Source organism: Lasiosphaeria miniovina, assembly GCF_030549165.1.
Source record: "Lasiosphaeria miniovina strain SMH2392-1A chromosome Unknown B0T26scaffold_5, whole genome shotgun sequence".
Lineage (NCBI taxonomy): Eukaryota > Fungi > Ascomycota > Sordariomycetes > Sordariales > Lasiosphaeriaceae > Lasiosphaeria > Lasiosphaeria miniovina.
The window spans coordinates 3,140,142-3,167,524 of NW_026848224.1; the positions used below are offsets into that span (position 1 = coordinate 3,140,142).

The 27,383-nt window shown below is 56.2% G+C and overlaps 9 protein-coding genes across 9 annotated transcripts; 3 read left to right on the top strand and 6 right to left on the bottom strand.

Moving 5' to 3' along the window:
- Window positions 1-225: 225 nt before the first annotated feature.
- Window positions 226-797, bottom strand: B0T26DRAFT_362196 (uncharacterized protein). The gene has a single exon (XM_060434608.1). The coding sequence runs from the start codon at window positions 662-664 to the stop codon at window positions 320-322; it is 345 nt and encodes a 114-aa protein (XP_060294653.1). The 5' UTR covers window positions 665-797; the 3' UTR covers window positions 226-319.
- On the bottom strand, window positions 461-3,285 carry B0T26DRAFT_717127 (uncharacterized protein). The gene is made up of 3 exons (XM_060442317.1): window positions 2,618-3,285; window positions 1,907-2,495; window positions 461-1,848 (listed from the first exon to the last, which is right to left on the bottom strand). The coding sequence occupies exons 1-3, from the start codon at window positions 3,012-3,014 to the stop codon at window positions 948-950; spliced, it is 1,887 nt and encodes a 628-aa protein (XP_060294654.1). The 5' UTR covers window positions 3,015-3,285; the 3' UTR covers window positions 461-947.
- An 805-nt stretch (window positions 3,286-4,090) lies between these two features.
- Window positions 4,091-4,903, bottom strand: B0T26DRAFT_717130 (mitosis protein dim1). The gene has a single exon (XM_060442318.1). The coding sequence runs from the start codon at window positions 4,743-4,745 to the stop codon at window positions 4,530-4,532; it is 216 nt and encodes a 71-aa protein (XP_060294655.1). The 5' UTR covers window positions 4,746-4,903; the 3' UTR covers window positions 4,091-4,529.
- Window positions 4,904-5,679: 776 nt separating this feature from the next.
- On the bottom strand, window positions 5,680-6,393 carry B0T26DRAFT_648462 (DNA replication complex GINS protein psf3-like protein; the record flags this gene model as incomplete). The annotated part of the gene is made up of 2 exons (XM_060438002.1): window positions 5,680-6,237; window positions 6,352-6,393. 2 exons carry the CDS (start codon window positions 6,391-6,393, stop codon window positions 5,680-5,682), a joined length of 600 nt encoding a protein of 199 aa, XP_060294656.1.
- A 516-nt stretch (window positions 6,394-6,909) lies between these two features.
- B0T26DRAFT_753453 (Manganese/iron superoxide dismutase) lies at window positions 6,910-7,902 on the top strand (the record flags this gene model as incomplete). Its single annotated transcript, XM_060445680.1, has 3 exons — window positions 6,910-7,048; window positions 7,151-7,416; window positions 7,600-7,902. 3 exons carry the CDS (start codon window positions 6,910-6,912, stop codon window positions 7,900-7,902), a joined length of 708 nt encoding a protein of 235 aa, XP_060294657.1.
- Window positions 7,903-12,347: 4,445 nt separating this feature from the next.
- B0T26DRAFT_753454 (glycosyltransferase family 4 protein) lies at window positions 12,348-14,990 on the top strand (the record flags this gene model as incomplete). Its single annotated transcript, XM_060445681.1, has 6 exons — window positions 12,348-12,455; window positions 12,529-12,914; window positions 12,967-13,268; window positions 13,335-13,537; window positions 13,768-14,111; window positions 14,189-14,990. 6 exons carry the CDS (start codon window positions 12,348-12,350, stop codon window positions 14,988-14,990), a joined length of 2,145 nt encoding a protein of 714 aa, XP_060294658.1.
- A 1,854-nt stretch (window positions 14,991-16,844) lies between these two features.
- Window positions 16,845-17,913, bottom strand: B0T26DRAFT_651894 (thymidylate synthase; the record flags this gene model as incomplete). Its single annotated transcript, XM_060438316.1, has 2 exons — window positions 16,845-17,712; window positions 17,798-17,913. 2 exons carry the CDS (start codon window positions 17,911-17,913, stop codon window positions 16,845-16,847), a joined length of 984 nt encoding a protein of 327 aa, XP_060294659.1.
- Window positions 17,914-21,621: 3,708 nt separating this feature from the next.
- Window positions 21,622-22,794, bottom strand: B0T26DRAFT_677683 (uncharacterized protein; the record flags this gene model as incomplete). The annotated part of the gene is made up of 3 exons (XM_060440132.1): window positions 21,622-21,727; window positions 21,790-22,512; window positions 22,613-22,794. 3 exons carry the CDS (start codon window positions 22,792-22,794, stop codon window positions 21,622-21,624), a joined length of 1,011 nt encoding a protein of 336 aa, XP_060294660.1.
- Window positions 22,795-25,321: 2,527 nt separating this feature from the next.
- Window positions 25,322-26,665, top strand: B0T26DRAFT_651276 (globin-like protein; the record flags this gene model as incomplete). Its single annotated transcript, XM_060438262.1, has 2 exons — window positions 25,322-26,221; window positions 26,258-26,665. The coding sequence occupies 2 exons, from the start codon at window positions 25,322-25,324 to the stop codon at window positions 26,663-26,665; spliced, it is 1,308 nt and encodes a 435-aa protein (XP_060294661.1).
- Window positions 26,666-27,383: the final 718 nt, after the last annotated feature.

The following is a 27,383-nucleotide window of genomic DNA, read 5'->3' on the forward strand; positions in this document are numbered from 1 at the left end:
AACAACACGAACAACACGAACAAACAAGCAAGCAAGCCTCTCCGCGCAACAATCTCGACCCGGCCCAACTCAAAAGCAGCCCCGCCTCGCCCTACCTCTCAACCCGGCGCGACTCCGCTACGAAACGTAAGGCGCGGAGGAAAACACACCAAGTCCAGACAGGCATGGCAACACAACACGGACCCAAAAAAGGACATCCGCATTTCAGGCGGTCGGTCGGTTACACTTCCGTATCTCACCACTCACGAACAATACAAACGAACCTACACCGAATAAACCACGCAATGCTCTGTTATGCGATATAATAAATTAGGTTAGGTTAGGTTAGATTTACCCTTGCAGGCAGGCAGGCAGGCAGGCAGGCATTGGTATGATGCTGATGCTGATGATGGGAATCTCGAGAATCCCACCACGAGAGGGGAGGCATTATGAAGACGAAGACGAGGACAAAGCCGAGAGAAGAGGACGAGGAAGAGGACGAAGAGTGGAAGAAAAAATATACACACATAAATGCAGGAGGGTAGGTAAGGTAGGTAAGTTGTTCCTGATGGACAAACAGAACAAAAATATGGGTAAGAGAAAACAAGAAAGTATGTGGGAGAAAAATTAGCAGACAAGAAAAAGAAAAATGTATCCCAGAAGCCACCTGGACTCCAATTTCCATGTAATACTGTTCCTCCCTATATCCTCCGCCTCCCACCTCCGTTCTTTGCGCGTGGCATCCGCCAGAAAAAGCCGGGTTTGCTTTCTGGAAGAGAAACAACACACACACGCACACACGCACACACAAACACAATAGAGAGACGATGCTAATGGCGCACACATACAGATTATTTCCCTCCCCAAGATTCTGTCCTCGTGGTTTCCTTTTCGCCTTCTTCCCGCCGTCCCCTCCCCCGCTTTATTCTCGTTGCCATTAACCCACATATATGGAAGTCATTAAGCCGTTACCTGGAATGCTTCATGGGGTGCAGCAACATGCTGGGCGCATAGATCTGGCCGTCGCGGTCCTGGAGGATCCAGGGGCGCGGGACGCCGTCGTCGAGGCGGCGGCCCTGCCAGGCGTTGTAGATCTGGCGGGGCCAGTCCGTCTCCCACCAAAAGGTCAGGCCGTACCCGCGCGGGTGGCCAATGTCGTCGGGGCCGATACCCGTCGAGCTCTTGGCGGGGCCGCCCTTCCACCACTTCTCCTGCGTGGCGAAGTCGTCGCGCTCGTGCCAGAAGACGGGGTGCTGGGGGAAGCTGAACTTGAGGCCGTGCCACAGGGCGAAGCTCGGCGGCGTGGCCTCGCTGGGCACGCGCAGGTGCTGCCGGATCTGGGCCTCGTGGATGACGAACAGCAGGGCGCGGCTCGTGCGCATGATGGCGGGCGGGCAGAAGAACCGCGGCGTCTTAAGCCCGGCGCTGAAGCCGCCCAGCCAGCCCTGGAACACCCACTGGTGCGCGTTGAGCACGTTGTTGCAGAACGACGTGACGATCACGTCGGCCTCCTCGCCTACGCCCCACTTGAAGTGCTCGTCCTTAGCGAAGCGCGTCGGCGGGTCCGGCCCGATAGGCTGGATCTCGGGGATGCGCAGCGGGCCCCAGATGACGGCCGACCCGTTGTGCACCTTGTCGACCTCGTTGAAGAACTCGTCGTAGTCGCCAATCATCTGCTGCATGTGCATGAACGTGGACCGCTCAAAGGCCTGCTTCCGCGGCTCGTTACGCGCGAAGCTCGTCAGCCTGTCGAGATACCGACCTGCGTCGCCCGTGAAGCGCATGTCGAGCTCGACCTGCCAGAAGTGGTCGTACTCGGGATAGTGCAGCGCGAGGAGCTGCATCGGCTGGTATACCTGCCACATGGTTCTGCAGCACCCGTTAATGAGCGAGGGAGGAAGAGGGGAAAGGGGGCCTTGGATCCTACCTGTGCTCTTCGATATCCGGATACCAGCTCGACAGCAGGCGGTCGTCCCACAAGAGCGCCATGGACTGGAACTCGGGGGGGATTCCGGCGCTCTTCAGGCCCTGCAGGTACTCCTCGCTGGACCCGAAGATGTTACCCTCGTAATCCTTCATGTCGACGAGCAGGATGACCTGGTACTCGCCGCCCGTCTTGAGGGCGGCCTCGGCGACGAGGGAGCGGAGGTAGAACATGTCCTCGGGCATGTACTCGTAGCCGCGCCAGACGCGCACGACGACGGCGGTGCGGCGCGTCGAGCGGAACTCGTGCCAGTGGCGGACCTCGGGGATCTGCGACAGGTTCCGGAAGGAGAAGCGGTACGACGCCAACGTGTTCTCGAGCTTCTTGGCCGTCGGCGGGAAGCGGTGCGCGTTCCGCTCGAAGCAGTCGTTCTGCAGCCTCGCCCAGTCGACCCGGTCCCAGTCAACGCGCTGCCGCGTGTACGAGTCCTTCTCCGCGCCGAATCCATACGGCCCGTACCGCCCGTCGGCGCTCATGAAGGTCAGGTCGATGCCGAGGGCCTCGTAGGAGCCGGTAAAGGGGGTGGGGTAGGCTATCGTCGGGTCCGAGGTCAGCTATGGAGGGGGAAATCCGGGGACGAGTGGCTAGGGGGGAGGGGGAAATCCGGGGACGAGTGGCTAGGGGGGAGGGGCAGCGAGAGGGACCATCGCGTACGCATTTCCAGCTCAATCTCCTTCAAGTCATCGTCGGGGCTCTTGGTCAGCAGATGGCCGCGGGGCCCGACGCACAGGACACGCTCTCCGAGAGGCGGCACCGTGTAGTTTGCGTTGGACATGCGCTTCGGGGGCGGTATGGGGGTGGGCGGGTTCGGGGCGAGGCCCGGCAGCGATGGCCATTCCGCCGGCGAGCGCAGGTCCGAGGTGAGCAGCCAGACGGAGCAGACGATGAAGGCAGAGATGAGGGTCAGCCGGTTGTGGAACAAGCGGCGGAGCCTATTCCAGGCGAGGAGGTGACGGCTCATGTTGGCGTGGCCGACGCTCAGGGGTGGAGGTGCGGGTTGAGTTGTCCTGAAGAGGACTTTCCACCCTTTCTGCGGCGATGTTTTGTGCATCCAGCCCGACTCGAGGGGGGGAGATGGCTAAAGTGGATTAGGTGTCGTCGCTCTACCGGGTCGTCACTCGAAGCCGGGCAAGGGCATTTCGAGATCGGGAAGCAACAAGCGAAGGAAAAGGAAAAAAAAAAAGAAAAAAGGAAATCGAGCGGCCGAAAGCTGGAGAGCTGAGGCTGCAGGACGGAGAAGGAGGCAGTGCGCTGTGAATCGTAGGCAGGCAAGGCAAGGCAAGGCAAGAGGGCTGCGGTGCTGTGGGCTGCTGGCAGCAGGGCAAAGAGGAAGGCCAGAAATTTGCAATTGCCAATGGACGACTGGCTGCTTCCCGGGAGCCTACTAGCAGAACCCCTTAGCAGCTTCGCTCCAATCGAGGTCCCTGGCACTAGGACCACTGTTTGACGGGTCCTAGTCTCCCCTGAAGGGCTCGAAATGAGGTGGCGCTCGGACCGTAATGCGGTCCCGACAGCGTGGTGAAAAGCTTGTCTTACACCAATCAGGCCGTTCCTGCCCCCTCATGCCGCAAGTCCGCACGTTCTCCCTTCATTGTACCGATACAGTGCAGCAGCCCCTCGGCTGAATTTACGGCAGGCAAACCGCAGCTTGTAACTAACCGGAGATGCGACTGATAAAAGGCCTGTTGGTTGGTCTCCTCGGTCTCTCCAAGACAGCTCCGCTGTGTCATCGCCGTGGCACATGACACGGTCTATTACTGATATGGAAACACAAGCGAGGGCAAAAAGACTTCGAAATTTAATCTTGTAATATTTCCAGTCGTTACGGCCCCCTGATCTAAGACGGCACGAGCGAGGGGCGATTCCATCTCGGTTCCCACATTTGCCCCACGTCTTTGCTAAAAGGATTATCCCGACAGTTACAAAAAGGGGCAGGAAGCCCGTCTGTTTCCTGATTGTGTCAACCTGGTGGATAACAACGTCATTCTGGGAGCAGATCGCGGATCTGGCGATTGACGCTCAACGGCCAAACCTGGTAATTGTTGTCTGTTGTATGTGGAGAGACCAGTTCGTACTCGGGGCCCCTTTGAAACGCTCGATATACGGAACATGGGGCCAAAAGTCTTTACACGCTTGCTCGTACGGATTACCTCACCTACGTAAGGACAGTGTTTAAAACCGGCTGGCTGCGAAAGCTTTTAGGTGCCCCTTGCTATATTTTAGCGATCCTGTCGTCAAGTTCTAGTAGTGCGTTCTTTATCGCCTGTTTATTTTAGCGAGCTAGATGGACAGTATTAATGGCACTGTCTGTATGTAAGCCAGGCTCAAGCAATTTATGTAGCCAGGCTCAAGCAATTTATGTACCCAGGCTCAAGCAGTTTATGTAAGCCAGGCTCAAGCAAGTGTGTAGAGACTTTTGGCCCCAAGCTCCGTACTCCGTGCGGATATTATATTAATACAAAGACGTGGTATATTTTACCCCAAATGTCTCGCGCAGGCGACGGCGGCTCCCATTATTTTTCAGCAAGGGACGCCCAAGAACATCAGGCTCGCACCAGCGGCGTGTTTAATAGCGGTGGCGGGTCGAGTAGTCCTTTGGGCTGATGACGAGACCGCGGCCCTTCTTGGCGCCGCGGTAGATGGTCTCGATGATGTCGATGAGCTCCTGCTTGTCCTCGAGCACCCACTTAATCTTGTTGTTGTCGCCGGTCCCGAGATCGATCATCATGTGCTTGTTGCGGAAGAAGAACATGAGCGTGCACTCGTCGTAGAGCTCGTACATTTGGTTGAAGTCGGGCACCGTGTCGATGTCGCAGACGTAGCTACGCAAGCGCGCTGTCAGCCACACCTCTCCTAGTAGTATACCGGCATCTACCCCAAAAGCAGGTCTTTGACGGAGGGAAAGAAGGCAACTTACATGACGGCAAAGTTCTTGACCAGGTCGGCGATGCGGTACAACACCTCGTCCTGTCGCATGCAGTCGGGGGTCCAGCTCCGGCCGAAACGGATCACGACCAGACGCTCGTCTTCGCTGAGGATGGCTGTGTTCGATTAAAGGTGCGGTTAGCTTGGCTCCCGTCAGATGCGTATGGGCAGCGTATGCGAAAGGTAAAACAGCCCGATAACTAGGCCAGGAGGGGGAGGGGGTCGCGTACCTTGGTCGACGTGCCAGCCCGTCTCGAGGTTGGGAAGTGTGAAAGACATGTTGCTCGAGATGTGGGATGATGCAAGCTTCGTTCCCGTGTTGAGCTTGTAGGTCAGGATATATCGTGAGACACTCAAGTGTGTTTGCGACAGTGACTGTCGAGAGGGAACCAAGGTTGAAATCAACACAGGTCCGCGATGGGTGGGGTTCAAATCGAGAACAGCTTGCCGGGGCAGGGCAGGGCCGCCCCACAAAATGTGGCAATCGATCGGTCGTCTCGTCACGTGGGCCTGACTTTGGCGGACCGGGGGGGGGAGGGCCGGCTGCTAAAAGTTGGTCGAAATTGTTAGTGGCAGCTTCTAGACCCCTTCCCGAACATTCGCGAAGACATTCGCGAAGACTCGCCATTTGGCTTCTGAAGAGCAACCACCAACAACTATGATTAGTTCTAGGCCTTTCGGACTGTCTTGACTTTTCAAATAGCGGAATTTGGCAACACACGTGGTTCTCAAATAATACGTGCGAGGTTGTTTGTTTTCCAAAAAAAAAAAACGGTTTCCAAGAGGGTTCATTAGTGCTTCTTGACATTCTCCATCCACTCCTTGCCGGCCTTTGCGCCGTCGTGGGCCTTGCGGAACAGCCTCCTCTCCCGCTCGTCGAGGCCGCGAAGGAACTCCTCGCCGGCGCCGCCGACGCCGAGGTTGCTGCCCTCGTCGGCGGAGCTCTTGCCGTGGTGGCCGACGCCGCCGACCTTGCGGGCGTGCAAGGCGATCTCGGTGGCGCGCGTGACGTACGTCTTGCGGAGCACCGTGGCCAGCTCCTGCTCCTCCGACAGGTCCATCATGTGCGTGGCGAGCCCGTAGAAGTGGGCGCTCTGGTCGCGCAGCGGCACGGCACGCGGGTCGGCCTTGAGCGCCTGCACCACGTCGTTACCCAGCGCCGGCGGTAGGTCGAACGTCACAAACGACTTGCCCTGCTCGTCGAGGCCGCCCGAGCTAGAGGCTATGGCCAGCATTTCGGCCAGCCAGAGCGGGAGCGCGACTCTCGAGCCCGTCTTGAGCGTCTGGGTGGGTGTGTTGTCGAGGTAGCCAAGGTCTGGCACGTCGAGCTGGAAAGTGCATGGTATTTTCTGTGGACGGGCAAATCAATGCGTGCAAGTGCCGGGCTTGGGTAGCGGGTGTGCGAGCAGGTGCGACCGCGCCGGGGACAGAGCAGGACGGGCAGATTAAAGCCAGCTAATTACCTCTGCATCCGTGAGGATCGAGTCGATGTCGTAATAAGACATGGTGCTCTTTGAGGCAGACTGCCGATGCAAGGCACTGTGCCCTCCAGCCGGCGTCCGAGTCTCGGATAGTACAAAGGGAAGCCTTGCGAGAGAAGCTGTTTGTTTTTTTCTTTCGCTGGGACTGGAACGCGACTGCACTGCTGGAGAAGGGGCCGCTGTAATGCCCCACCACAGAACGGAAAGGATCGCTGGGCAAGGGCTATCCCCTAGCAGGGCGGTCTACCTCCAGCCACAGCTAGCCCGCCTGCGTAACTCCGTTTTCAGCGGATAAACGCTCTGGAAAGCCACATTACTAAGCCCATCCGCCGTCTTCCCGACTGCCCGCCCGCCTAGACAAGGGTCGATGACGAAATAGCTGACGCGAGTTGCCGAGCTTCCAACAAGATTCGGCCGCATTGGAAACATTGGATCTACGCTTCGAGACGTATGCCACAGCCTGTCAATTAGGTTTCCTTTGCCGCCCCCGACTGATCAATTGGCTTTTGCAGCTTGCCGGCCAAAGACAGCTAACGCATCATGTCTTCAACTCTACTTCGCACCGCGCCCGTCCTTCGGGGAGCTCTTCGAGCTGCAGGCGCGGGAGCCATTAAACCCGCCGCGGCCCTGGCCAGCACGAGCTTTGTGCGTGGGAAGGCGACGCTCCCAGACCTGTCGTGTAAGCAATTTACTGGCTCCTCCGTGGCCGACCATGTCGGGCACTCGTGGATACCGCACGCCCTGGTTCACAGCTGAAACTGACCGGACAATGCGCCACCAGACGACTACGGCGCCCTCGAGCCCTTCATCTCGGGCAAGATCATGGAGCTGCACCACAAGAAGCACCACCAGACCTACGTGGCCGGGCTCAACTCTGCCCTCGACACCATCGCCGAGGCCGAGAGCAAGGGCGACCACACCAAGGCCGCCACCGTGGCGCCTCTGCTCAACTTCCACGGCGGCGGCCACGTCAACCACTCGCTCTTCTGGGAGAACCTGGCTCCCGCCAGCCGAGACGGCGGCGGCGAGCCGTCTGGAAGTCTCAAGGTGCGTTGGCTTCGCCTATCAGCCGTCTTATCTGTCAAGGCAGACGAACCCCGGAGCATAGTGGAGGCATGGAATGCGCGCAAGGGATCGCAGGCTCTGCTTTGCACGTGGAACAAGAAAAAAACAAGGACAGAAACAAGCCCAAGCTCTGTCGGCGTAATGCTTACACTCTCTCTCACCTAGACGGCGATCGACGAAGACTTTGGCTCGTTCGACACGTTCCGCAAGCAGATGAACACGGCGCTGGCGGGCATCCAGGGCAGCGGGTGGGCGTGGCTGGTCAAGGACAAGCAGAGCGGCACGCTGGGCCTGGTGACGCGCGCCAACCAGGACCCCGTCACCGGGCCCTACACGCCCCTGCTCGGCATCGACGCCTGGGAGCACGCCTACTACCTCCAGTACGAGAACCGCAAGGCCGAGTACTTTGAGGCCATCTGGAACGTCGTCAACTGGAACACGGTCGCCGCCCGCTTTGAGAAGAACTAGGGGAGGACGCCGAGAAGTTTGAGGCGGCCCTCTCTTAGGCGTGCACCACTGGCCGGTTCTAGGTGTGCGCCACTGGCCGGTTCTAGGTCGGCGGTGTGACGGGCTTTGTGTATATCAAGATAGGTGTTCATATTATAGAACGTTTTTTAACGACACAGTTGGTGGTTACTCGTGACTTTCCTTACAGCTATGTTAAAGAGGTCATGCCGGGGGCGCCAGACAAGGAAGGATAGGGCATCGCTATTGGTTCTAGGCGTCCTGAGGCGTCCGTTGTCAAGTCTAGACCGAGAGGCTACTGACAGCGTCTCATCAGTGTTCTCTCGCCGCCTTCGTGCCCGGGAACCCAGGTACCTCAGCCGTGTGTCAACGAGCGGCAACGCAGAAACGTGGTAGAGGGCTCCGTTAGGCTGCGGGTTCTGTGGCGAGCTGGGCGAACTACTTTTGTTCTACCTCTTAATCTGCTAGTCTAGGCCGGGCCATCGGGTGCGCCACTGGGAAAGGGGAGTTTCCTGGCCTTCGCATACGGCGCTGGGGCCGGCGGCGGGGCCCCAGCCGGCGCATGCGGGGGCGGAAGGTTGACGGGCCTCATGTAGTTTGGCGGTCTCCCTCGTCTTTTGGTGCTCACGGTCGGTTTGGTGGGAGGAAGGGCCAGGAGGTTTGTGGGGATGGCAAGCAAAGTCGGCGCGGTCACGCCGCCACATCCACTCCACACGTTTCGAAAGCGTCGGCCAACGTCCTTGGTACGGCGCAGTTGGAAGGGTATTTGAGTTGAGAAACTGCCCCGCGGGTCCACGTCTCCACCATCTGGGCTCGAACGGTTCGAGGCGCCGAGTGGCGACGGGCCGCGGTTCATCCCGTCTCCCTGGCGTGTTGTTCCAGACCGTACGGCGTGAGCCACATCGAGGCTTTCCAGTTTGCATTACCATAGGTGCGTGTCTCTTCTGTGTTGGGCTCTTCTCTGAGGCATACGCTTCTCTGAGGCATGCGCTTCTCCGAGGCATACGCATAAACTAGCCTAGTAGACTTGGAGGTTAGGTATGTACTCTACACCCCAGCCTCTGAAGCTCGTTAGTTTGGTTCTTGAAAGTTGGTAGGACCGAAGGCCTTGTTCTTACCTGGAATTTCTCTTAAGACTGCTGTACCCTTAGGTTTTCCTTGCTCGACTTTGCAACAAAACAATCGGATATAGACCATGTCTACAAGGCCTCGAAGTACCACGCCAACGAACTTCCAGGGGCTGGGGTGTACCTCGTAGCTTCGACTGAGAGGACATGAATTCATGGGAGACATGCGGCTTCTAGCGTCGACTAAAAACATTATTTGCCTTGTTCCTAATGTCAAACGACGCGTAAAAATTAGGTACCGTTACCTGTACATATTCTAATGTAGACATTCCACTCTCTCCAACTGCACAATGCAACAGCCTAGATGGGAAGTGCAACACATAGATCAGGGCAGATCCGCCGGGTACCTACGAAGCGGCAACAGACGGACCCAAGCATCTGGGCCCTGCCTTGGTTACGACGGGCGATGATGCGAAGTTGGAAATTACTCTCACATGCTGCCTTTGAGGGGTAGGTAAATATTTATTGGACACAAAAGTCTGGTTAGAATTTAGGCAAGAGGTCATGTGTACCTACTTCTGCAATAATAAAAGACCAGTCGTGGTTGCACAACCCAGGGCACGCGTGTGCAACAACAGACGCATCTTGTGTTGCATGTGTTCAGTATGCAACCCAACAAACCAACAACCCATTTTAGGTATATGGGCCTGAGCCACCGCAGCTCTGCCGCTGAAGCTTTAGCAGTCGACCTAAGCAGTACCAAGAGAAAACAGCCCCGCCGGCAATGTCAATTACCAAAATGAAGGCCAAACAATCTCTCAATCAGGCCTACCTACATTTGTGCCTTATTTCGCAAAGCCGTTGGCGTAGAGCCTACCCTCGGCACAGATGCGGGAGTGGCGTGTCAATGTCTGAACTGAGCCATCGTACGACGAGTCAGGCCCCCTCCGTCCCAAGCCCATCCGAGCAATTACCGCAGCTACTTGGCCACGAGACTGTCGGATTCAAAAAAGCTCTCCCTCCTGAGACGGTATATAGACTCGCAACAGACTCGCAACCCGTCCGGTCCATTACCCCCGTGAAGGCTTTTTTTTTGTCAACATATTCGAGCCTTATCGACTCCCTCTCGCTGCACCGATGACATAGGATTCAACATTTTTGTTACCCCGCAGTGCGTCCAGGCCAACTGTTCTGCACTAAAAGCTAAACCCCGTCCCCAGCCGCCTAATCCGGACACCAACCCTGGGCCATTCAACCCCAGCAAGCGCGGCACAACACCGCACCACACCCGCGCTAGGACGCTGAAAACGCGGGGAGACTAAACCTACGAGACCAGGGTTCGACAACTGTAAGCCAGAGCCCACAAGACCAGGGTTCGACAACTGTAAGCCAGAGCCCACAATTCGAGGTTCCATTCACTGCCAGTCTCGGTCAAACCAGCAGAGACAGTCCGGACGTTGGACTTGCACGAGAAACGAAGTACGGGCGTTGAACCAGGGAAATAGATCGCTCATCGGCTGCACAAGAAGGCTTCCAAGTTCCGCCGGAGGCTGCCCCCACACCAGACCAAAGACGAAGCTACTTAGGGAGAGGTGAAATCCAGGTCTGCGTGACCAGGACCGCCGATTGGAATCGGACGTCGGGCACCCCCATTTGGTCCCGGAGCTTTCTTGACAGAAGACGCAAGATTTGGGGGGACACGAGAATTCCGGAGCTTCACGAGTCCAGAGGCGAGTCCAGAGGCGAGCCCAGCTTCACCGACTACCGTGCCTTGGAGGTAGAGGTACCTACAGTGTGAGTAAATTCCCAATTATCTCATTTCCACCTGGCCTGCCTCGGCCTCTTTCCATTGTCTCTCGCCGCACGCATTCGATAGTCTCGCGAGTTTCGAGACGCCTATCGCAAGCCACCGCTGCCATTACATTGCACTAGTTGAAGTCACCCGGAGTCTCAGGCATGCTGCCGGTGACATAGCAGCAAGCACCTTCTGTCTCCTCCCGGCCACCCACATCAGGTGCTTTGTGGTTCGGTGGTTGAGTACTCACCGACTTTGCTCCTTGCATACCCATGTATGCACATACGGACTATGTATGTGTCTGAGTATGTATGTACGAGGAAAACTAGCCAGGGGCCTTCTGCGAGGTGATGCCCGTGGGACGTGGCAGCCGCCATCCAATCACCTGCACCAATCTCGATGCATCTACAAGGAAACTCGGCCAGGTCTACCAAGGAAGCTCGGCCAAGGAAGCTCGGCCAGGTCTGCCAAGCCAGCCAGCCAGCCAGCAGCCAGCCAGCAGCCAGCCAGCCAGCCCAACTTTTCCCTCGCCGAGTGCGGATGCTGTCGTTGGAGGAAGACGCTGCTGGTCTAACCCTAACTAACCCAAGACGAGCTGTCTGCACCAGATAGCACACCACTGCATCGGGTGCCACCTGCCTGTGCCTTCCTTTGAGGCACACTGGACGGTGGGACCTGGGACGGGACCGCTAAAAAAAAACCGGGCTGAGCTCAACTGCCCTGTCCGCCTGTGCCGCGTCGGATCTCGTGCCGCGAGAGGCTGCAAATATTGACTGACAGTGATGATGAGGCTCGGGAACGGGAAATTGTCAGATACGATATGTAGTAAGCTGGCTAACCCATGGGTAACACGCCCGGAATACAGGATCGAACAGCGAGGCGGCCCATCATTTCCGAGTGGAAATTTGTGAACCACCAACGAGGCCATGGCAGAGAGACCATCTCGCGACAAAGAACAAACTCGAGCTCTCGAGGGAGAACCCCCGCGACTGGCTGGCAGCAGTGCCCCACCGCCGTCCCGCCCCGTCCAAGTCACGGTCCAAGGGCAGGGAGGGGAAGTGGGAGGCATGGAAGGGCACCCGCAGGTCGAGGCCCATGTTCGGCTGCACGACCCGCATGAGGAGGGGCAGCTGCAAGACGACAAGCTGCGTCACCACCACCTGCAAAGCCGACAAAGTCGAGCAGGCCTCGACAACAGCTCCTCTAGCGAATCGACGAGCCTTCCCATGGACGATCAGCGCCACCTGACCTCGAGCTCCGATTCTGTTGCTGACCTGTACCCCCATGGCGGCGGACACCAGATTTTACCTACATCAGTTGTCGCCTCCCCCGAGAGGCAAAACGAGCTCCCATCACCATCACCATCACCATCACCCCGCCTTGCCATCAACGATCACCTTCCGACCCCTGCAGCACCAGCTTCCCCTTCCCACCTACCAACACACTCGCGCCCCTCTCGCAGCCTCGTCGGACAGCGGCAGCCAACCGTGCCGCCCAAAAACAGCACTCCCTCTCCAATTCGAAGCGGTGCTTCCTCACCTACAGCCCACAGGCCAAAAAGTCTCCGTCCTTTCGTCCACGCAATCATGGCATTCGAAAAGGGCCGCAAGTTCTCGACGGGCACTTCGGTGCACCGCAAGCGCCAGATGAGCACTCTGGTCGAGAAGGAGGGTAGTTTTGGTCCCGCTCTCACGGTATGCACATGCCCTCAACAGCTACGGCGCCGGCTCTTTGCCGGGACACTGCGCTGACTCGCTCGCGCCCAAGACGCTCTATCTCGGTATCTCGGCTGTCTTCTCAGACGACCATACGGCAGTCGTCGCCTTGGCCATCCACGACACCGTGTACCTGATCGACTTCTCGATCAAGCACATCGTGCTCGACGATGCCCTCAGGATGGGTGCCGACCTCATCGCCGACTACGTGATATCCGAGGTCCAGCGGTACGAGCACGAGAACTTCTCCAAGTTCATTGGCGCTGGCCTCCCCACCACGCTCAAGTACATGAGCCCCTCGCTCTGCTCGCGGCTCTGGCTGGAGCTGGATATCGTCCCCATTGTCATGCGCCCCGACGACGAGTACAAGGAGAAGAGCTTTTGGGACGTCAAGCGCGTCGACGAGCAGGCCGATTCCATGGCGCGAAAGTGCATCATGTAAGTCACGCCCGAGAAAGTCACGCCCGGGACTAGCTCTTTCTATCTACAGCCGTCTGAGCCACGATTTTAGGAACTTTGGCCCTTCGCTCGTCCCTCTGCTCCAGGTTGGGTGGAGAGGTGTCGTCCAGACGGATGCCGGATTCCGTGCCCATCTCACCACTGTCCAAAACCACAAGGACACGTGCGGCGCTGCAACGTGGGAGACTATGCTCACATACGCCAAGAAGCTCCGGGGCAACAAGACCAAGGTCGCCTTCTTCAGCTCCACCCCTCAAGGCGGCGGTGTTGCGCTCATGCGGCACGCACTGGTCCGTTTCTCTCGTCTCCTGGGAGTCGACTTGACCTGGTATGGTAAGTAAAAAAAAAAAAAAAACCCCCTCTTTCCTCGCGAGTTGGAATTCCAATAACACGACGCAGTACCGAAGCCACGGCCCGGCGTCTTCCGCATCACCAAGAACATCCACAATATCCTTCAGGGGGTCAGCCACCCAGACCAGCGCATCTCTGCCGAGGAGAAGCAGGCCATTATCGACTGGATCACCGAGAACGCGAACCGGTACTGGTTCTCTGAAGGCGGCCCGCTGTGCGCTCCCGAGGATGGCGGCGCCGACGTCGTGATTGTGAGTCTTCTTTGTCACACCCCACCCTTCCCCCTCTCTCCCTCCCCTCCCCCCCCCTTTTTTTTTCTTCTCGTAAATCCCGCCCACACCCCTACACCCCCATGCATGGGTCTGCCTGAAGCTGCAGGATACTGTGGCACATGACCGTTGCCAGTTGCACCCCCGCGCCCCCCCAACTCGCGCATAGAGCAGCACCGGGATGGGATGACCTTGCATGCTGACGAGTGCAGATTGATGATCCGCAAATGCCTGGCCTGATTCCCCTCATCAAAAAGTACACGCCGAACAGGCCTGTGCTGTACCGATCCCACATCCAGATCCGCAGCGACCTTGTCGCCAAGCCCGGCTCGCCCCAGGCCGACATCTGGGACTTCCTCTGGAGCAACATCCAGGGGTGCGACATGTTCATCAGCCACCCGATTCCCATCTTCGTCCCTCACACCGTCCCACGTGAGAAGGTTGTCTACTTCCCCGCCACCACTGACTGGCTCGACGGCCTCAACAAGCACCTCAACAGGTGGGATTCGGGCTACTATGGCCACATCTACAATGTTGCCTGCCACTCGCAGCGCATGTACGTGATCCTGTTCTGTCTGGTCGACGAGCCGAATTCTGTCTGGTCGACGAGCCGAATAGCTGACATTGCCTCAGGACCGAGCTGAACTGGCCTGCGCGCAAGTACATCATCCAGGTTGCCCGCTTCGATCCGGCCAAGGGCATCCCCACCGTGATTGATGCGTATGCCGAGTTCCGCCGCCAGTGCGAGAAGCTGAACTTCACCGACGTCCCGCAGCTGGTTGTCTGCGGCAACGGCTCCGTTGATGATCCCGATGCCAGCCTCATCTATGACCAGACCATGTCCCAGTTGGAGACCTACTATCCCGACCTGATCAAGGACATCAGCGTCATGCGCCTGGACCCCAACGACCAGCTGATCAACACACTTCTCGCCAACGGCCATGTCGTCCTCCAGCTCTCCACCCGCGAGGGCTTCGAGGTCAAGGTTTCCGAGGCTCTCCACGCCGGCCGCCCCGTCATTGTGACCAACACTGGCGGCATTCCGCTCCAGGTCAAGGACAAGGTCAACGGGTTCCTTGTCGCGCCTGGCGACTGGAAGGCGGTCGCCGGGCACCTGGTCGAGCTCTTCACCAACGACGAGCTGCACAAGAAGATGAGCCACGCCGCCCGGACGGGCGTGTCGGACGAGGTCGGCACCGTCGGCAACGCCCTCGGCTGGTTCTACCTCGCGGCCAAGTGGCAGGAAGTCGGCGTCGAGAAGCACGGAAAGGGCGGCCTCAAGGGCAACGAGAAGTGGGTCAACGACATGGCCCGCGACGAGGCCGGCTTCCCCTACGCCGAGGGCGAGAACCGCCTGCCCCGCCACTTCACCCAGGCTAAGGCCCTGCCAGTCCAGACGAAGCCGGCCGCCGACGACAAGCCTGCCGACGGTTGAAAGGGTTGCTGCGAACGGAATCTGCTTTGCTCTGTCTTGAGTCCGATGTATGTGCATCCGGCTGCCTGGATACCGCAAAAGATGATAGAAGCTTCTTGGGCATGGCTGATCACTTTTCGTACACGGAGGCTAGATTATGCGGGCACAGAGGCTAGATTATGTGGGCTCGCCGGAGTCCAGGCCGGCGCGAAGAGGTTTGTTATATACATGTACGCCAATGCAGCCATTGTCGTTGTGCTGGGGTGTATAGTTTCGCTGGACGTTTTTGGTATTACGATGGACGTGTGGGATTTCTTTCTCTTCTTTTCTCTCTCTGGTTTCATAATAGTTGGTTGGATGGCCCGTAGGGGAAGCGCAACCAATGGGTTTCAACAACAAAAAGGATCCAAGTCGAGGTAATATTTAGGGGTGTGTGGGTAAAAGAAAATAGCATTTGTGTTTTGGATTGGGCACCTACTTTAAATACAGCTTCGACTAGGGATGAAGTTGGTTTTATCCGTGTTTTATTTATGACTTGCTTTTTGGGAATGGGTAGGGAGGTATATGCAGTGATATTCTGCGTTATCGACAGGCGGTTTCTTTGCCTGTGTCTAATAGTTTGAGAGGATTCGATATGAGGTCGGTTACTAACCTTCCTGATACTATAGTTAGCTGGCTTACACTCTCTAGTTGTTAGATCATGTTTAGTCTGGGGGGTTTAGGGGGGGCAATGCTAACTATAAAGTGTGAAAAAGGGAAGTGTTTATTTACAAGGAAGTTCGGCGCAACTAATAAGTAGATTTGCTCCCAAGGTAGATTTTACAAATAGCCAGCGTATATAAGTAGCATATCAGCCATCTGGTACAGCCAATCTTGAGGTGGCCGAATTTTGACCTGGTGTTAAGGGAATGTTCTCGTGAAAAAAGCTTTTAATTTAGTATAGGACAATAAAGTGCGGTCTTCTTCCTGCTATCTTCCTCTTCGTATAAATGTAACGCCCAGGATATATCTCTTGAGCCGTATTAGTTCCTAGAGGATATAGAATATACCGTAGTTTAGGCAGACATCTTGACAGTCCGCGGAGGCCCTCTCTCATTCTATGTCTTTTTTGATTCCGTTCAGGAGAAGACTTGGCACAGTTCCGGGCGTGGTTCCATTTCACGAGTCAAACAGGGGCCTCGGATACCTTATTCTAGGATCACCATCATAGAAGGCAGGCATATACTCGGTGCTATTACCTAATAGTCGGGTTTTCACGTTTCGGCCTTCATGTTTGTTACCACAGGCCACAGAAACAGATTCGGAACGTATAGGGTCCGCAATCCAGGCTGTCTAGCCAGCTATATCCTGCCAGTCACCATGCTAGCCCAAGACTGGAGGGGCAATTTCAGTGGGTTTATTTCAAGACTCGCTGTGATGGGCCCAGAAGCGCCGTCGGATGGAGCATCCTGACAGAAGTTATTGCGGCTTCAGCCAGGAGCAAAGCAGTTCATCGGTGTCTGGTCAGTTCTTCGCAAGCGATGCACTTTCCTGTCTCTCCAAACGAGGCTCTTTGAGACCAATAAGCTGGGCCAGGCTCGTTTTACTCAGATTGTAGATACCCACCTTGGGGGTATCTACCAGGACAAAAGAGTCAACGGCCACTTAGGTATCCAGTCCCAGAAAACATCTTGATAAATGCCTAGGTATAATTCCCGACTCTCGCGATGCCCGGTTGCCCGCAACCCCAGCTCTAGTTGATATCGCAGCAAATACCACAGTGCCATCCCGCAATATTACCACCCACAGAAGAAAACCTCCCGCATAGCCCCTATATCCCCAGCTAAACCCAAATAAATAAATACAAGACTACAAAGACAGGCACGTCACACCGACTCACACCGACATCTCCATGGCGATGGTCTTGTGCGGGTTGTAGCCCTTGATGACAAAGTCTTCGGCGGCCCAGCCGTCGATGCTGCCGCCCCTTGGGCGGGCGGCGGAAATCTCGAGCTCGGGGAAGTCGCGCGGCTTACGCTCGAGCTGGGTGCGCAGCGCGTCGACGTGGTTGAGGTAGACGTGGGCGTCGCCCATGACGTGGGTCAGGCTGCCGGGCACGAGGTCGCACACGTGCGCCAGCATGTGCGTCAGCAGCGCGTAGCTGGCGATGTTGAACGGCACGCCGAGCCCCATGTCGCACGACCGCTGGTACAGCTGGCAGTGCAGGTGGCCCTTGGGCTTGTCCGTCTCCGAGGTTTCCGAGGAGGTGCTTCGCGACCGCGGGTACGACACGTAGAACTGGGCAAACATGTGGCACGGCGGCAGGACCATCTGCGGCAGGTCCTTGGGGTTCCAGGCGGTGAGGATCAGGCGGCGGTCGTAGGGATTGGTGCGCAGGGTGTCGATGATGCGGGCCAGCTGGTCGACGCCCTGGCCGGCGTAGTCGGCGTGGCAGTCGACGTAGTCGGCGCCGAAGTGGCGCCACTGGAAGCCGTACACGGGGCCCAGGTCGCCGGCCTCGCGGTGCGTCAGGCCCAGGTTGTCGAGGAACTCGCGCGACCCGTTGCCGTCCCAGATCTTGACGCCCGCCGCGCTCAGCGCCGTTGATGATGTGTTGCCCCCGACGAACCACAGCAGCTCTGCGATGACGGCCCGCGTGAACACGCGCTTCGTCGTCAGCAGCGGCAGGATCGGCGTGCCGTCCCGGTTGAGGCTGAACTTGAGCGGCCGCGGCGCGAAGATGGAGTAGGTGCCCGTGCCCGTGCTGCAGGTCCCAGAACTGTCAGCATGGCGCTTTGCTTGGGTTGCATGCATACATGCAATAGCTTTGGACATCTTGGGGCACTTACCGGTCGCGACGGAGCTCGCCATTGTCGAGAATGTCGCGCACGAGCTCGAGGTACTGGTATTCCTCGTGGGCGGGGGTAGGCGGCGAGCCAGACGGAGCTGCTCTCGTCAATGTCATTGTGTCGTGTGTGTTGCTTGCTAGGGACTGGTGGGACTGGAGAGGCTGCAAGTGTTCGGTGGCTAATGGGTAGCAGTAGCAGCAGGAGTAGAAAGTGCGACGAAAGAAGTGGTAGAATTGAGTCAAAGACGCGGCTGCCCGAAACAGCTCTACGCGACCCTAGTGGGACGCGACAAGGCGCGATTCAACCCCGCCCCCACCATCCAGCTTCTAAGGGTTAGGGTTGGCGTGTCGTTGGAAACGGGACCAACATCGTCCCTGGCAGATATAGAAATACCGTTCTTGCCAGATTTGCCCGACCTAGGCGCCTGCTCTGGCACTTTCGGCGTAATCGCGCCTTTGTCCAAAGACGAAGCATGAAGAGTGAACAGATCATTTTTGGCACCTGTCATTTGTCGTACACTGATTCATTCACATTGTCCCTTCCGTTTTCGGTACCCACGGACAACTTCTTGGGTACCTTATGATGGGTTAGTGTTGGGATGTGGGCCTCGAAGGAGTTAGGCAAAGGATTTGTAGCCTACTTCGCGACCTACTTCGTGTCACGGCACAGCGCATTGTGAGCTCATTGTCGCTGGCCGTGTTACGTCATCCTCCAAAAAGCACAATTAGGCTTAGTTTGTGGGTCACGTGCAAACTTCGCCCACAACCCTTTTTCCACCGATCGCAGCTCCTGCGATCCTTCTTTCTTTTTCTTCTCTAGCTTAGTTTTACACCAAATCAATACGGTATCTTATTGGCATTTTCCTTTAAATCCTATTAACCGTGACACTTGGCGACCTATTTCGCCACTACAATAGTAAGTCAGGTGGGGGACTTTTGGAACACCCCTGCCTATGGAACAGCCCCTGAATCGGACCCCGCACAACACCACAAACTTCAATTGCCAACAACTTTGTCAATTAATTAGCTACAATGATGAAGTCTTCAGTATCGGATTCTCCTGATTCTTCTCTTTCAGAATAACTAAGGTCCTCTCTGCCAGCCTCTGTCTGTGAGGCACGAACCTCCTCAATTCCAGCGAACTGCGTATTAGGGTCGACTTGGACCTTCCTCCTCTTTCGGCCTCTTGTGCGTTCTAGGCTTTTTTCTGCAGCCTCCAATTGATGCGCCGTATTGGCTAGTTGGAAAACCACGTAATCGAAGGCTTTTGCGGCCTTGCGTATGAAAAGTCGGTCGTTGGCAGTCCGTTTCTGGCCGGCTAGAAAAACCTGCTCCTGAATACGGAAATCCTTCGGCTTTTTAGGGGTAAACCATATAGGCCGGCCCTCCGAATTCTTATTTAGAATGGGGTTATGGACCTCTTGAAGGTCTATAGAAACCGTAGAGGTCAGTTGACCAACGTCGCCGTTAGAATTCTTAATAACAAGGCCGTTGCTTAGGGGCTTCCTGAGGCTGACCGGCCAGAGGCCTGTAGCTTTCCAGCCGGCTTTGATATTAGATTCAGTCATTCCATAGACCCTGGCTTGCCGGTAGCATTCTAGGAAGGCCCTCTTTTCAGCAACAGTGCCTTCGTCGAAGCCGGAAACAACCTCGTTATGCTTGGCTCTGTACCGGGCTTTTAGAGGGCCGAAAACCGATAAATCCAGGGGCTGGAGAACGTGGGAGGTGTGGGCTGGTAGAAATAACAGTTGTACGTTATTAGAAAAGGCTAGCCACATGAATTCTTTGGTGGTATGACTACCGTGGCCATCTAAAATAAGGAGGCGCTTCTCCGAGGGGGTAGCTGGCCGAGTCTCTGGAAGAAAGATATTGCGGAGCCATGCGACGGCAGTATCATCGTCAGACCAGCCGTTTTCAGTGGGTTTCCACTTCCAGCCCTTAAATGGCTGTAAATCGCGTGGATACCATTGTTGTTGAAGGCTTCCACCTTTGAAAATGACGACTGGGTTCAAATACCGGCCGTCAGCGGAAATACATTCGATAATCGAGGTCCAAATTCGGTCTCCTTTCTTCTTTTTCTGGAATTTCTTTCTTTCCTTAGATCCAACAACCAGGCCGTTATCTCCAATGCCAGAAGCAATGCCAGTTTCATCCATATTATACCTATGCTTGGCTGGAATAGCCTCCACGCCTGGAGGCTTCAAATAGTCAAACCAAGGCTGGATAACGGCCTCACAGGCTTGATCAGCACGGTTTGCATGGATTCTCCGAGGCCTAATTGTAGAAATAGATGGATTTCTAGCCAAAAACCGGCTAGTCCAGCGTTTTCCGAGGGTCTCGTTATCTTCGAGCATCCTTCTAGCTAGTTTCCGAATTTGGGCGTGGGTTGGAGGGTGACCGAGCGACCCTTGGAATAGAATCCATTCGGTTAAGCGTTCTTCCATAGCCGGAGAAAGCTTTTGATTAAGAATTTGGGCCTTGGAGGCTGGCTCGGAACCACGAACCCGATTAAAGAGAGTAGTAGGGGGGATGCCGTGATTTTCAGCAGAGCTACGGAGTAAGCCGGTTTCTGCATACTCTGCCAGCGCATTCTGCAAATCCAACTGCGTATATTGCTTCATCTTTCATTTCTCAATTGAATGGAGAAAAGAAGATAAGTATTGAAGCAGAATTGGTCGAGTTGCAAGCGATTGAAATAGGTGAGTTGGGTGGCGAGCGGCAAGTCCTTGATGACAAACCTTGTTCCAAATCCAGGGGTGTTCCATAAGCAGACCACCTGACTTAGTATAAAAAAGGGGGGCTTTCTGCTAGTACCGGTACCCTGGTGAATTTGGTACCTACCTTGACCTTTTCTTGACTTTCTGGGTGGTTGCCGGCGGCGTTTCGGCTGGGGGTCGAACGCCGGGCCTTGGGCCGTATTAGTTTTGCGCGGTTCCCGCTGCCGTGATAGCCCGTCGCCGGGAGTTTCTAGGCGGAAGCGTAGCACCACCAGACGCTCGTCAGTAATGATGAAGCGGTACCGGGATCCCGCATCTGTCGCATACCGTCTAGACCTACCCAACCTCGCCGTCGATACGGTCAATTCGGCTTGGTCCAAGGCGTCAAGCTATGTAGGCATGTAACCCTGGCCCTTCTTTTGCACAAGAGGTCAAAGTGTATTCGCTGCTGCCTCGGCGGCAGCCCTGGAGTATAAGTACTACATGCCCGTGTTGGCTTCTTGAGTCCGTTGGCCTTGGGGTCTGACTGGCGCAAGTTGCCTAGGAATCCTTTTTTATTGTGTATACAAACAGTTTACAGTCTACAAAGATAGTCAACTTCGCGCGGGACCTGGAACCTTGCTAGGAGAATAGCAGGACCCCCAGCTTCAGGATATAAGTGACAGATCGCGAACGGCACGAGACAAGGGGCATCAGCAGCTTCCCAACGTCCCAGAATCCTCGCCGACTTGGGATACTTCAAGACGTCAAAGGATTTATTGTCTTACGAGGACTCATTGTCTTACGGCGAGCCCTGAACTTTTTTATCAAAGTGAGGCGGCGGCTGTTGGGGTCCCTGGAATAAAATCCTAGAGGCCTGGCTCATTTGTCGAAATGCATGGTATGTCGATTCATTTGCCATAATCAGCAATCATTCATAGGCCAAATTCCATGCGCAACCTCTTCGCGACTATTCCCATTCCCAAATGCTTCTTCTAGGTCTGTACTCTGACAAAAATACTCCGGGGTATCGTTTTCCGCCAGCCCATCCGCCAGAAACCAAACTCTCGACACCCGCTCGAAACGCCCGTTACTCCCCTGCCGTTACTTCCTGGTCCGCCGCCACCGCTCACTTCCGTATATAGAGCGTTGGGTTGACCAAGCTCATGAAGCCGCGGGGCTGGGCACGATACGCGATCGTGTAGTTGGCGCTGAGCCAGTCCGGCACCGTGCGGCTACGACCCAGTTAGTAAATCAAAGTTTCCCTGTTCCTCCTTCCCTATGCCAAAACACTTACTCGATATGCCTCCTGGACACGGCCCAGTTCTTGGTGTCCGTGTCTGCCCGCAGAAGCGGCAGGTGGAGGTCTGCCAGGCCCACGGGCGGCAGCTGCTCGAAGCCGTCGTCCCAGGCCATCACAACGCGGAAGATGGCCGCGGGCCGGCTGCCCGTCTCCCGCACGACACCCAGGAAACTGTCGTTGACCGTCGCGTCGATGAGGAGCGAGTGGTCGTCGATCTCGACCAGCCCGTCGAAGCGGTTCTTGACCGTCTCGAGCTTGCCGCCGAAGTCGCCCAGCTCGCCCAGCAGCCGCTGCGCCACGATGCGCACGCGCGGCCAGTGCGGCTGCCGCCTATCGAGCAGCACCGCCAGCCAGAAGGCGAGGCTGACGCGCTCCGCCTCGAGCGCCGTCGCCACGGCCCGCGAACCCGCGTCCACCACCTCCCACTCGCTCTGGTAGAACCGCGCCAGCTTGCCCGCGAAGTACACGATGCGGTACACGTGGAAGTCCCACGAAGTCGCAGGCATCGCCACCACCAACTCGCCCGCCACCTGCGCCTGTCGCTCCTCGTCCGTGCCCGTGCCGCTGCCCGTGCCCGTGCCGCTGCCCGTGCCCGAGGTTGTCGTCCGGTGGAACCACGCCATCTCGTCCTGCGCCGCCCGGCCCATCAGCGCCGTGAACTCGCGGCAGCCCTGCTCCCACACCAGCTGCGTGTCGCGGTTCGGGTCGGGGGGGATCCTGTTTTGGGGACGAGGTTAGCGAATTCGCCTTGACCATGATGGGGGTGGGATTGGTCGGGGATAGGGGGAGAACCGTGGAGTGGGGGGTGGATGCATACCGGTAGTCGTTACCGCCGTGGCAGTTGTTGTTCTTCCACAGAGCCCGTGCCACCTCGATGTGAGGCGGCTCCTGCAGGCTGTCTCGCTCACATAGTCGGGCTCGGCGGCGGATCGTGAGGGTTCGCGTCATGGCATCGCATTGAGCCAGCTCCCCCGGATTCAGCTGCTCTCGCCCAGACATTTTGATGTAAATATCTCGGGTGGAATAAAATCAAGGTTGAGCTTGAAGGAGGGGTGTGAGGTCCGCTTATTGCGTGAAAGTCGAGGCGATGAAAGTGTGTGGTGAGTCTGCCAAAGAGAGAGGTCGAAGGATGTGATCATGCGGTGCTATATCGCACGAAATGAAGAGGCTAGACTGCAGGCGGATGGAGACGGCGATTTTTCTGTCGCTTAGAGCGAGGGCTCGCTCATTCCGTAAAAGTCAAGGTGATGAAAGTAGGCTAGTCTGCCAACGAGATAGGTTGAAAGATATGGTTCGGTGCTATCTCGCACGAAATGAAGGGACTGTAGAATATAGGCGGAGAGAGACGGCGATGTCTGTGTTGCCTAGAGTGAGTGTCCGTTTATTGAGTGAAAGTCAAGGTGGTAGAAGTAAAAGTTGAGTCTGCCGGCGAGATAGCCTGAAGGGTGTGATGCGATGGTGCTTCCTCGCGCGAAATGAAGAGACTGTGAAGTGCAGGCGGGGAGACACGATGGTGATTGTTTATTTGGTGGAAGACAGATTGCTAGAAAGCAAGAGCGACTCTGCTGAAAATATAAGTCGAAAGCGCAGTTCGGTTGTGCTTTCTTGCAAAGAAGGACGAGGAGGTACGTGCAGGCGGAAAACGAAGTGCGACAATTCTATTTGGAAACTGAGCGGTGACAGTCAAGCTGAGAGAGTAGTCATTAAATTTTCAGTAGCGAGATTGTGCAAGCACAGATACCTACTGTGCAGTGTTCAGAGGGGATTCCGAGTCGGCACATGACTACTGCCCGTAATTACCAACTGCTCAATACCCAGAACTGTTCACTATCGAAATATCCCAATATTAGCACTTGTGTAAGAAACGTAATTTTTATATTGGGACTTTCTAATTGTTATCGCTCACCCGGCGACAGCCAGCAGTGAATATGGGTGAATGAAGTAATTATATCAACAGGAAATTGTGGAATATCAGATGAAAATAGTGAACCAAGAGTGCCGACGATGAATGAAATTAGAACTATCCTAGATATTGAGTTATCAGGCATACGAGTCTTAAATTGGAAATGCAAAATTGGAAATGCAAAGCGAATGCAAATACAATTATATATAATGTCTGATCAGGACAGCATGGTAATTAGCACATCGTTCACGCGTTCTCACATTGACCCGGACGCATGCTAGCAGCTGCAATTATATTAGTATGTCAATGAGGCCTGTGAAAGTGAAGTGGGTAGGTAAATGTAAACTCTGCAGAGTATTTGCATAATCATGTCCAACATGAAATGTAGCTAGGGTGCAAAAAGGAAACAAAAAGAACAGGGAAAAAATAGAGATCATCTTTTTGTATTGCACCTAAATCTAATTGCAAGTCTAACTGAGCTGGAATCAGTGCTGTGCAAGAGAGCAGCCTACAAGGATGATTGTCTCGAGACATTCAAAGTAAATGCGTATGGAGATATCCGTCTTACCGTGGCCCGTCTTACCGTGGTCCGTCTTCACCTTACCTAGAGGTACTTGCAGGGTAAGGTGCATTAAAGAAAGCGAAAGCGGCAGACTTGTACGAGGTCGACACCTTTACCGTGAAATTGCGCAGGGGGCACAAGGACCAATATATATCACTGCAACGATGAGAAAGTCATATGATTAGAATATCTCTTGACTCCGTGGACATGAAGCAGGTGCATAATTTGTTTTGGATGAGCCCGTTGGTGTCGGCGACACAGGAAAAAGGGGCTAACCCCTAATTTAAAGGCCACATACATGACCCTAACCCTAGGTGGGCATGTTTTTTGATCGCGCCCGCGCCGCTGGACGGATTGGTTTTCTTCCTCGCCATGCCAATGCCCAATAACGCACGAACTACTGTGGGGGTCGGGAAAAATTTGTTCCGCACCCTGAAAAAAAGGGTTGGCAACCGCGGAGATGCAGTTCTCCCCTGGGAATCGCTTACTATTAGTGGACTGATAACGGCGCGATGGGAGCTCCATTCTCTCCACCACCGCGAAATGCTCGGCCAGCTGCGAATGGATCCCGCCGAGGAGATGCTATTTTTCTTATTAATTACAGCCCCAGCCGTCGTCCCATGGCGCGACCCAACCCACCTCTCTGCCTGTGCCTGTGCCTGTGCCTAAGGGGCTGAGTTTTCCTTCTTTACCCCATTCAGTTTTTGAGGTCAGGAGAGGCATGTAATGCGATGTCAGAGACGCAGCATCGCGGGAAAATCCGGACGGCGCCGAGAGAAGTGCGCGTGGCTGGTTGGTAATGCGTCGCGATTCGCTAGACCCTACCTCTTATTGCGGCAAAGCTGTGTTACGCGGAAGTGGATAAGTACCACGTCTCCCGCTGCTCTCTGAGACGTTGGTGACAGTCCTATCTCGATTCAACCCCTAATCCTCCTTCTCCGCTCTACGTCTAACCCTGGGTCTAACATTTTATCATCGTGAGATTCAAGTGCGGATCAGAAAGAGACCGATTAAAGAGAGCGAAGAAGAAAGAGCAGAACAAGCCCCCCGAGTTTCCCAACATGGCAGCAGCGCTCACGGAGTCGCAGGTCGCCATCGTCAAGTCGACGGCACCGGTCCTGAAAGAGCACGGCAACACCATCACGTCCGTCTTCTATAAGAGCCTCATCGCCGACCACGCGGCCCTCAGCGATGTGTTCAACGCGTCGAGCCAGGTGAACGGCCGGCAGCCGCGGGCGCTGGCGTCGGCCGTACTCGCCTACGCGACCTACGTCGACGACCTGCCCAAGCTGGCGCACGCCGTCGAGCGCATCGCCCACAAGCACGTGTCGCTGCAGGTGACGCCCGCCCAGTACGATATCGTCGGCCAGTATCTGATCCAGGCTATCGGGCAGGTGCTCGGCAGCGCGGCGACGCCCGACATCGTCGACGCCTGGACCGCCGCATACGGCGTGCTCGCGGGCGTCTTCATCAACCGCGAGGCCGACATGTACCGCGCTAACGCGGCCGACCGCTTCGCCGGCTGGCGCAACTTCCGCATCCTGCGCAAGGTCGCCGAGACGCCCTCGGTCACGAGCTTCTCGCTCGCGCCCGTCGACGGCGAGCTGCTGCCGCTGCCCCGCTACCTGCCCGGCCAGTACGTCAGCGTGCAGGTGCCAGTCCCGGCGCTGGGCCACCTGCAGAGCCGGCAGTACAGCCTGAGCCGCGCGCCGCGCGAGCAGGGAGACTACTACCGCATCAGCGTGAAGCGGGAAGAGGGGCTCGAGGCGGGGATCGCGGGCCTCGTGTCGAACCTGCTGCACGCCAGCTTCGGGCCGGGCGACGAGGTCGAGCTGTCGCACCCGCAGGGCGAGTTCTTCGTGGACCCGCAGGCCGCCAGCAAAGAAGGCGTGCCGGCGGTGCTGATCTCTGCGTCGTCAGGCGCCACGCCGCTGATGGCCATCCTCGACAGCCTTGTGCTGGTGCCGGCGCTGGGAAAGGGCGAGGAGCAGGACGAGGCGCCGCGGAAAGCACTGCCGCCCGTCAAGAGGCCCGTCTCGTGGGTCCACGCGGCTCGCTCGTCGGCAGAGATCCTTTTCGCCGACGAGGTGACCCAGATCGCCCGCGACAACGACAACGTCACGGCGACGTTCTATTCGCGCCGGCCCGCCCATGCCGCTGTCATGGACGCCACCAAGCCCGCCGAGGGTGGTGTTGTCCGCTACCTCGCTGGCGACGCCCGGCTCGACCTCGCCCAGCTCGACAGAGACGCGGATCTCTTCCTTGCCGACGCCAGGGCCGATTACTTCATCTGCGGGCCTGAAACGTTCATGGTCGATATGAGGCGCGCGCTGGTGGCGCTGGGCGTGGACAAGCCGAGGATATTCCTCGAGCTGTTCTCCACTGGCGATGTCGCGGATGAATAGCGGGCTGGCTTTCGGGGATTCTTTCCTTTTTTGGCCTCTTCCCGCCCTTTTTTTCTCTGCGGGGAGTTTCAGAGGTCGGATTGCATCTGAGCGGTGTTTTTTTCTCCTGATACATTTTCATTTTCAATCAATATCAATCATTTTGGCACCTGATCATTGTTTTATTAAAATCCAGACCCCGAATGTTGTTGGCTTAGTATTTAGGTAGAATAAATGTTACAGACTAGCAAATAATCCGCTTTAATATGTGGTTTTCGAGAAGAGTTATCTAATTAGGCCTCTAGGATCCTAAAACTGGGACTCTAAGAGCTTTCACTTTCCTCGAGGAAAGCCTTTAGAGCAGGGTATTGAGGCCTTTCGAATCTCGGAAAGTCCTTCGCTCATAACTGCCTATTTCGGGATCGGTCATAGGATTCTACTAATTCCACCTTCCACCATTTTCATCTCGGGGAAGAAGACGCCACCCACCGTAACGGCCCGAAGTGCCGACGCTGCGGCCGTTGGCCTTGCCTAGCTAACACCTGGCTCCTCCTGGCCTTAATCCGACCGCCGATGTGATGACGTAGGAAAAAACCTCGGTTCTCACAGCAAACAATCGCCAAAATTTTCCATTTTTGAAACTGCTCCCTACACTTCCCTAGTCCCAGGAATTCGAAGCTCCGCTTGCTTAGCAAACAGACCCCGCACAGGCCATATGGCTCTCGCTCTCCGCCCGCTA